At 41.9% G+C, this 9,194-nt stretch overlaps 1 protein-coding gene across 1 annotated transcript; it reads left to right on the top strand.

Annotated features, from left to right (window-relative positions):
* Positions 1-788: 788 nt before the first annotated feature.
* On the top strand, positions 789-8,909 carry CCT5 (chaperonin containing TCP1 subunit 5). Its single transcript, XM_076330328.1, has 11 exons — positions 789-944; positions 1,794-1,854; positions 1,946-2,110; positions 2,645-2,843; positions 3,614-3,806; positions 4,734-4,883; positions 5,212-5,331; positions 5,737-5,922; positions 6,911-7,048; positions 7,440-7,620; positions 8,622-8,909. Exons 1-11 carry the CDS (start codon positions 840-842, stop codon positions 8,747-8,749), a joined length of 1,626 nt encoding a protein of 541 aa, XP_076186443.1. The 5' UTR covers positions 789-839; the 3' UTR covers positions 8,750-8,909.
* The last annotated feature ends 285 nt before the right edge of the window (positions 8,910-9,194 follow it).

The raw sequence follows: 9,194 nt of genomic DNA on the forward strand, positions 1-9,194 counted from the left end.
GGAAAAAAACTTCTGTTCCTTTAGCCGATTCCTACACCCTGGGGAAATATTACTGTTACTGCTTTTGAGACGCTTTAGTGCTAGGTTAATTTTTCAGGGCAGGAAAGCAGTTGCCATTTAAGCCAGTAGTTATTCCCACCCGGCCGGGCAGCAGCGCGCCCTCCAACAGCTCAAGGGCGGCGCAGGCAGAGACCTCCCCGCCACGGGCCGCCCGTGAGCCCGCGCTCAGGGAAACGTCCCTGAGCCGTTACTGCTCTTCCCTTCAGGAGGAACTTTCCTCCAGAGCACAACGACCACAGCTGCAAGGCCGCCTGCCAGCCGCTCACCAGCGCCCGCCCGGCCACCCCACCACAGCCACCAGCGAGCTCCCTCAGAAGCAACGGGCGGGGGTTCTCAGCCGGCAGTATTTATAAGGGAGGACAATACCACTTCGCTACGCGGGGGGGACCGACGGGACAGCGAAACCTTTCTGAAGGCGCTTCGGAGAGGAGCGGGGCGCGCCCTTCCGGCGTGTGTCTGTCCCTACTCCTTCGCGTTCGTGTCACCCGGTGCAGGCCGCTGCTGCCGCGCTTGGCGCCCGTATTCTACCTAATATAGGGTACTTCCCCCCTCCCCCAGCTGGGGGACGGGGCCGCGAGTGCCGCGCGACTCCCACCGTGCCGGGTGCTTCCAGAAAGGTCCGCTGGAGGCGCCATATAAGTCCCTCCCGCGAAATGTGTCGCGCGGCTGCCGGCTGCGCAGGCGCGGGGCCGTGCGCGGGCGAGCGTGCTGCGTCACGGCGTGGCGGGCGCGCCTGCATCCGGCTCGTGCTTGCCCAGTGTGTGGGAGCGGTAGCAGCCATGTCGGCCATGGGGACCCTGGCGTTTGACGAGTATGGGCGCCCCTTCCTCATCCTCAAGGACCAGGAGCGCAAGACGCGCCTCATGGGGCTCGAGGCGCTCAAGGTGAGCGGGCGGCCGCCGATCCGTCCGCGGGCGCTCGCTCGCTGGGCGGGCCGCGCCGTGCCGCGCCATGCTGCCGTTAGGGGCGGGGAGCGGGCGCCGTTAGGCCTCGGCGGGAGGATGGAGCCTGTTGGGACGAGGTGGTTCTGCGTTTGTCTTCTGCCCCGCGTCAGGCGTAGGGCGCCTGGAGTCTGGTCTAGGCCCGCAGGTGTGGGAGGGATGGAGGGAGAGAGAAAGCTTCTCCCCCGGGCTGGGAATCCGCCACCCGCGGCATAGGGTCTCCATGGCGTGAGTCCGTTCCTGAGTCGCGTGGCGTCGGGGTCGTCTCCCCTGGAGGTGCGGCGTGCCCCTCCCGGTGTCTCCTGGTCGCCGGTTGCAGGGAGGTTCGCCGCAGCCCCCTGCCTTAGACCCACCCACCCACCCCTCTGAAGCTCGTTCCCAAGAAAGGCCGTGGCTGAGCGAGTAGGCAGCCTTGTGTGAATGCGTGTGACTTAAATACTGATGGAAGAGTAGAGCAAAATTATACGGGCTTCTCCTTTTAGCGTTGCTTGCTTCTGTTGCTTCCCTGCTTTAAATCTCGGGGCTGTCATTTTAGCTGCTCTGCTTTTGCATGCTTTAGCGGTGCAAGTGCAAGCTGTGCAAGAAAAGGCACGGGAAATGTTTCTATGTTTCTGGCATAAAAACAATATTGATCCTCCCCCCCCCCCCCCCCCCCCCCCCCGTCATAATTGGCTGTTGTCAGTTAAATCGCAATATTTGTGTTAGCTTTTTCCCCCTGTATTTTTCTTAGCTTAATATTATAATTTTGGGATGTATGATAATGATTTAACTTATTTCTTCTTTGTTTCATAGTCTCACATAATGGCAGCAAAGGCTGTAGCAAGTACTCTGAGAACATCCCTTGGGCCCAATGGTAATAATGAAATAATTTTAATGGTTCTTTCTCAGTAATTGTTTTTTGGACGTTCTAGATTTTCCTTCATGCTTTGAGTATATTTTTTTAGGCTTGGATAAAATGATGGTGGACAAAGATGGTGAGGTGACTGTGACAAATGATGGTGCTACCATCCTGAATATGATGGATGTGGATCACCAGATAGCCAAACTTATGGTGGAGCTGTCTAAATCTCAAGATGACGAGATTGGGGATGGAACTACTGGAGTTGTTGGTAAGAAGATACTTTAAATTTAACTTAGCTTTTCCAGCTTTAAAATCAAGCTTCTTCAGCTATTTTTAAGAAATTTTGTGTGAAGTAACAGTAGCTTTTCTGTAGCACGTTTTTAGAGTATTTACTGCTTCAGTGTTCTTGTCAGTTCTTGTATTAGAAGTATGTATATGTATAGAAGAAGATGAATCAGAAAGACACTTTTGTGTCTTTTCGAAGTATGGTTACAGTTTAAGTTAGTGTTGAGAGTCCTCTTTGTACTTTCAAAATTTTTCTCCATAATTTTCTTCCATAATCTTCTGCCTGTCCTGCATTGGTGTCCGTGCTTCTTTTTGGTGTAACATAATGCAGTTTTCTTTCGAAGCACAGCAAGTAGCAGTTTGTTTAGGGCTGTTTTGTCATTTAAGAAACTTTGAACTGTTAAAATATTACAGAAAAAAATCAGAAGGCATACTTTTTAATCTTTTGAAAATGTAGTAAAAATGATGCTTCAAATCTGTGGAAGAGTAAACATTATTTTAAAATTTTGTTTTATAGTTCTGGCTGGAGCGTTATTGGAACAGGCTGAGCAATTACTAGATCGTGGTATTCACCCTATCAGAATAGCAGATGGTTATGAGCAGGCAGCCCGCATTGCTATTGAACATCTAGACAAAATCAGTGACAGCTTTCCAGTTGATCCACAGAACATTGAACCTCTGATCCAGACAGCAAAGACAACACTAGGCTCTAAAGTGTAAGTCACAAAAAATTCAGAATAATATTTAAGTTTCCCTTAAAAACGCTTTGAGTTGAAAGGAGAAATCCTGGTGTTTTGATGGATCGTTAAATTGTTTGTGTTATTGGATTGGTTGCTGAAGGCTCTTTTATGTTTGATTTTGGCTAATTTCTCAACGGACCCATGTCTCAGGATAAGAAATTGTGAATCCTTTTTGTCTAAAGGGTCCATTCCCTGAGGTTAAACAGCTGCAAAATCAATTTCGTTCTAACCTGTTAGTTCCAGATTTCTGCATCGTAGCAAATGCCAAGAGTAATGCAAACCTTTTAAAAATAATTGTGTTATATTTTAAAGGTTGGTTTGTTTTTTTTCCCCTAAAAAAAAAATTTTTATAGGCTAGTTCCATAAGTGCATTTTTCATTATAGGTTCTATGTGTAGCATATAAATTCAGATATTGTAAGGGCTTCCTTTGCAGGGCTGTCTTAACAGTGGTTTCTGTGACTTTAATGTTTCTTAGTAGTAAATTCTCCTCGCTTGTTTCAAATCTGTATCTTGACACTATGTCCACAAAGACTACTTAGACGAACCATATTGCGTGTTCTGTTTTCTGCCATATTTAGCATCTTTTATTTCTGTGAACAAACAAGAAGAACCCTCTCTTCTAATGGAGCATACAAAAGTTGTTAGCTATAGTGATACTTTTTTCTGTTTGAGATTGATAGAATCGCTTTTTTCTTCCAAATTGTGGAAATGTAATGCAACTTTATTGTATTTTTTTTAAACCTAGAGTTAACCGTTGTCACAGACAAATGGCAGAAATTGCTGTAAATGCTGTACTGACAGTAGCAGATATGGAACGTAGAGATGTTGATTTTGAGCTGATCAAAGTACAAGGCAAAGTGGGAGGTAGACTGGAAGATACACAGTTGGTTAAAGGAGTGATTGTGGATAAAGATTTCAGTCATCCACAGATGCCTAAAGTAAGTGATGTCACTGTGCGCGTCTCTCATCTGTAATGGCTTAAATGAGATTGTCTAGCCCACTTCAAATGCTGCCCTAGCATTTCTGAAGTATTTAAACACTGTTGTGGTTTGGCTTGTTTTTTCACCCATATATCAACAGAGAAAGGGGAGAGGAGCATTAAATTCTTCACGTTGGAAGAGACCAAGTTAGAATTTACAATAATTGTGAGAAATTGAGAAATGATGGGGGGGGTGTTACTGTACAACTAAGTGAGGACAGGTGCAGAGTTCTATGTTGAAGCAGAAATAATCATCCATAGTGTGTGATATGCTTACGATGCTTACTGCAACTCCGTATCAAGAAACGCTGCTTAAGCTCTACGAGTTGTCATGTTGTCCTGTTTGGAACACCCCAGAAGCTGTCCCTTTATTATATTTGGATTTGGTGTAGGTAAGGACTCCAAGTCTTTGTGCAGCGTACTTCAAGAAAGATGGAGGCAATTTAAAATTTCTACTGTTATAAAATATTTTTCTAGTACGTGACGCTTGTTTATCCTATAAAAAGGAAGACTGGTGGAAAATAGCAGTCATGTAAAGGTGGCTGTGAAGATGAGTATGTAGTATTCTCAACGGTCATGGTGCATAGGGCAAATAATGGTTTCACTGAAGTTTTTTTTCTGTTTTTTTAAACATTAAGCTATAAAAAGACACTGTTGGTAAAGATTGTTAAGGGCTTAAATGGTGTCTTGAAACTGGAGTTTGTTCTACGTGGGTTATAGAGGCTTTTGATGGAATTATTTGGGTATAGTTAGTTTCACTGTAGAATGAGTCAAATGATCTTCAAGTTGCCTCCTGTCTCTGTGTTTTTAAAGATACGTCTGTATGTTTTGCAAATACAAGAAAGAGGTGTTACTGAGTTCAAAACTCAACTTTTTAATTGTACAGGAGCTTAAAGATGCTAAAATTGCAATCCTTACTTGTCCGTTCGAACCACCTAAGCCTAAAACCAAGCATAAGCTTGATGTCACGTCTGTGGAAGATTACAAGGCACTGCAGAAATATGAAAAGGAGAAGTTCGAAGAGATGGTGAAACAGGTAGTCTTTTAAGATTATTTCTCTGTTTTCTACATTTTTCATAGCCTTTGCACAAAATAGCATAATGCATTGATTTATTTCTGGAAATGAGCTAATAATCCTGATAGTAGGCAACATACAAGCAATTGTAAGGCTATGAATAAAAGTTAAGTTTACGTAAGAAAGAGACCATCCTCGTTTGAAATTTACTTTGATCTCTGTATGTGACAGGTGGTTCTTTTTCAGACTTGTGTTTTGAGAAAATTAGGAGAATTAAAACCATGAAGAGATTGTTTTTCATTCCCGTGTTAGTTCTGATCAGAAGATTGATGTTCTGTGTTACTTTCAGATAAAAGACACTGGTGCGAACCTTGCTATTTGCCAGTGGGGTTTTGATGATGAGGCAAATCACTTGTTGCTCCAGAATGAGCTGCCTGCTGTTCGTTGGGTTGGTGGACCTGAAATAGAAGTAAGTAAAATCTTGTAAAATTGGGCTTTGTACCAGTTCTCAAACATTTGTTAAGTAATACGCTGTACCAATGAAAGTTCAGGCTTTCTGGGTAGAACTGCGTAATCATGTTTAGGGTAGGTATTGGAGAAAAGTCATTGGGGATCTGTGGGAAGAACCTACAATGAATGGGATAATGGTTTATAATTGGAGTGTATGCATGTTACTTGGTAAAAGTTTCGTGTGGCTAGGAATGTTTCTGCTTTAGTCTCGCTGCTTGCAGAAACAAGGCATCGCCTGAAATACTTTGAACTGATGGGAAGCTAACCTTTTGGAGTAGGCACTTGACAGATTCTCTTCTCTTTATGTTATGAAAAACATAATGGAAAAGTCTTCTCAAAATAATTGATGGTTGTTTGACTGCAGTTAATCGCCATTGCAACTGGAGGACGCATTGTTCCTCGCTTCTGCGAACTCACAGCAGAGAAACTGGGTTTTGCGGGTATTGTCCGAGAGATCTCCTTTGGAACAACGAAGGACAGAATGCTTGTCATTGAACAGTGTCAGAATTCCAGAGCTGTGACCGTTTTCATTAGAGGAGGAAATAAAATGGTGAGATGCTTAGTTTGTTACGAATACTTGATACGTAAGTTGCAGAATGCATAGTTTCTTTCAAAAGCATATTAACTCTTCTTGGTTTTGTCTAAATTTTCCTTGCAGTGTGGACAAATAGAAGGGGGGGAGGGTTGTAAGCAGTCGTGACTGTGTTAGAAGTCACTCGTTAGATTCACATCCTCTGTTTTTGAATGAAAACTTTGTTTGCTCACTATTAGACCGTATAGTTCATAAATATAGAAATAATTTTACCTGTGGATGCTCTAATTTGTTTCTTCTCATGGGAGGGTCGCTTTTATGAGTAAAGACGTATTAGCATTTTTAAAAGATTTGGGTTTATTATAGTCCTAGGTATGTCACTTCTGATTTAGTCCAGTTAAAAAAAAAAAATAAAACCAAAACAAACCCACACACACACACAGAATGAGACCATTTTAAATGCTTATGTACTTAACCTCATTCTTCGTTGTACTGTTAGTGTTAAATAATATTTAGTATAGGTCATGTCCTACTTTAAGTGAAAAACCTTAGGAAGAAAAGAACATAACCCCTAGTGTGAAGAGTTCTTTAAAAAAGCAAAAATACTGCTTTAAAGGTTAGCACAACTTGTTAAATCCTTCTACATCTGTTGAAGTTGGGAGTTGACACAAATTGCAGTCTGAAAATAATGTTGGCATTTAAGTGGTTTGTGTCTTGGAAATATGCAAGATTGAAAACCTTATCATGTAAGTTTTTTGTCGTTTCAATTTATAGATTTAACAAATAACATTGAAAAGGTGCGGGTTTTTTTTTTTATTCCTTCTCTGCCACTGGATGTCTAACATTTTATATTTTGAACTAGTATAACATAGCAGCAGCAGAGCTGCATTAGAGCCATGAAAAGATCCTACAGTTCATTTGCAGTTTCCATTTCTGTATTAGGAAATACACCTTCATGGCCTTCAGTTGTGTATATTGTAAAATATATGCTATTTTATAATTCCAGATTATTGAAGAAGCAAAGCGATCTCTTCATGATGCATTGTGTGTAATCCGGAATCTCATTCGTGATAATCGTATTGTATATGGTGGTGGTGCAGCTGAAATTTCTTGTGCCTTGGCAGTCAGTGAAGCAGCAGATAAGGTAAGAAAGGAACGGTTACAACTTTCTTTAATTTATGAAGGGAAAATAAGGATTAAGTCCGTCTTAAGAGAGTCCAAAAAAACTTCAAAGACCTTCCAGAAAGTGCATATCGTGGAACTTCCTGACATGCACTGATAACCAATGTTAAAAGTCTTCCTTCCCTTCTCTGTAAAAAGTCATTGCCAGTACCTTTTTCCTTTTGTGATAAGAGCAGTTTAAAATTGTTTTAACTTGCAAGTAGTTATCATCCAAAGGTATTCGTTCAGTTACTGAGATGCATATTCCCAAGAAAATCTGCATATCGTGTATATATTTTATATCTAGTGTGAAAATCTGCTTTTGGTAACATCGGAGTTAACAGCTGTATGAATTTAAATTTCTTTTCCCCTAGTGCCCGTCTTTGGAACAGTACGCTATGAGAGCTTTTGCAGATGCCCTGGAGGTAATTCCCATGGCACTTTCGGAGAACAGTGGTATGAATCCAATACAGACTATGACCGAAGTGCGGGCTAGGCAAGTGAAAGAAAATAATCCTGCCCTCGGCATTGATTGTTTGCAGAAAGGAACGAATGGTAAGAACTGCAGTGGGGAGAAGGAGGAGCATACCAGGGTTTTCTTTCTCAGAAGATCAAAACACTTACTATTTTGCCTCTCAGCCCCTTCTTCTTTTTCTTTTTTTTTTTTTTCCTTCTTCTTCCCCCAACCCGAGCATCACTTCAGTTACGAACTCTTGCCCCTTGCCATAATAAATGGCAACGCAGGTGGAGAGATACATGCATGTCTACCAGGTAGAAAATGTGTAATTGCTTGAAAACCTTTATTTGGTGGCAAGATTAGTTGAAGATGTTGGCTGACGTTGTGGTGCAGGAATAAAAGCTACTCACGATGAGGCAGGAGCAGGCTGTGTTTTAAACACTGCAGTTCTAGTGATCCAGTTTACGCTGCAGCCCTACAAACAGTTGTTTTGAGAAACAGCTTGTGAAGAAGTAAACTAGAGGTTGGAAACATCTTTAGGTAGCGTTGTTCACACCAGTGCGTATTGCATATATAGACGTGTGACAAGCATGTGAAGACTAAGAAACCAATGTATGAAAACTTATTTTCATCTGGACGTACACTTTTCACGCTCTTATTCTGTTACTTTTTTTGGAAAAGAAGGTGGTAAATTTTGGAACACAATGTAAGACATCGTGTTTATGTCAGTTCATCACCCCTCTTTGATTAGGTGTTTCTGCTTTACGGCATTTGAACTTCTTTAGTGGTTGCTCAGCCCTTAGGATGCTTCTAATATTTGTACGTGGAAACTGTACTCTTCAAAAAATAATGCAGAAAGGTGAAAAGCTACAGCGGGGGAAGACTTAGTTGGGAAAAGAGTTCGGATCTTAATGTTCCAAGATCTTTGGTAAGAACCCAGACATAAAACTGCAGTTTGTACAAATTGTTTGTCAGCTATGGTAGCCAAGAGTAAGAATTTTAAAACGTTCTTTAAAATTACATGGAAATTACTATCTCGGGTTAAATGTTGTATCTAGATTTGAGGAGGGTATCTAATTCTTCTGCTTCTCTTTGGCAGATATGAAGCAGCAGCATGTTATAGAAACCTTGATTGGTAAGAAACAGCAGATTTCTCTGGCGACTCAGGTTGTTAGAATGATTCTGAAGATTGATGATATCCGTAGGCCGGGAGAATCTGAAGAGTGAAGGTTGAAAAGCAGGAAACATTAAGGGGGCCACAGCAGTAGCGAAGACGGTAGTATTCTGATGCTTCATCTTCAGCTATTTATTTTGGACACTTTTTGTTTCAGATACTGTAATGGCTAATTGTTGGAAATAAAACACAATTTAGCACTGGTGGCTTGAAGATTTGTTTCAGAAGTATTGCATCTTTTCTTAGGCAGGTGTGAATATTCATAGAAAACACTTCTTGAATGTATGGGGAAAAAAACATTGATAACGCAGTAGTAAAATTCCATGGTTCCTTTTCCATTGCTCCCACAGCTAGCTCCATTAGCTGCTTGTGAGCAAAGCCCACAGATTCTCAAGTTAAGAGGCCTGTCGTTCTTCAGTGAAGCAAGCAAAAAATTATTGCAGCCTCCAGTAATTCTCATAGGTTAAAATATATCAAGTATGAAGTTTCAATCTGAAG

Source organism: Aptenodytes patagonicus, chromosome 2, assembly GCF_965638725.1.
Source record: "Aptenodytes patagonicus chromosome 2, bAptPat1.pri.cur, whole genome shotgun sequence".
Lineage (NCBI taxonomy): Eukaryota > Metazoa > Chordata > Aves > Sphenisciformes > Spheniscidae > Aptenodytes > Aptenodytes patagonicus.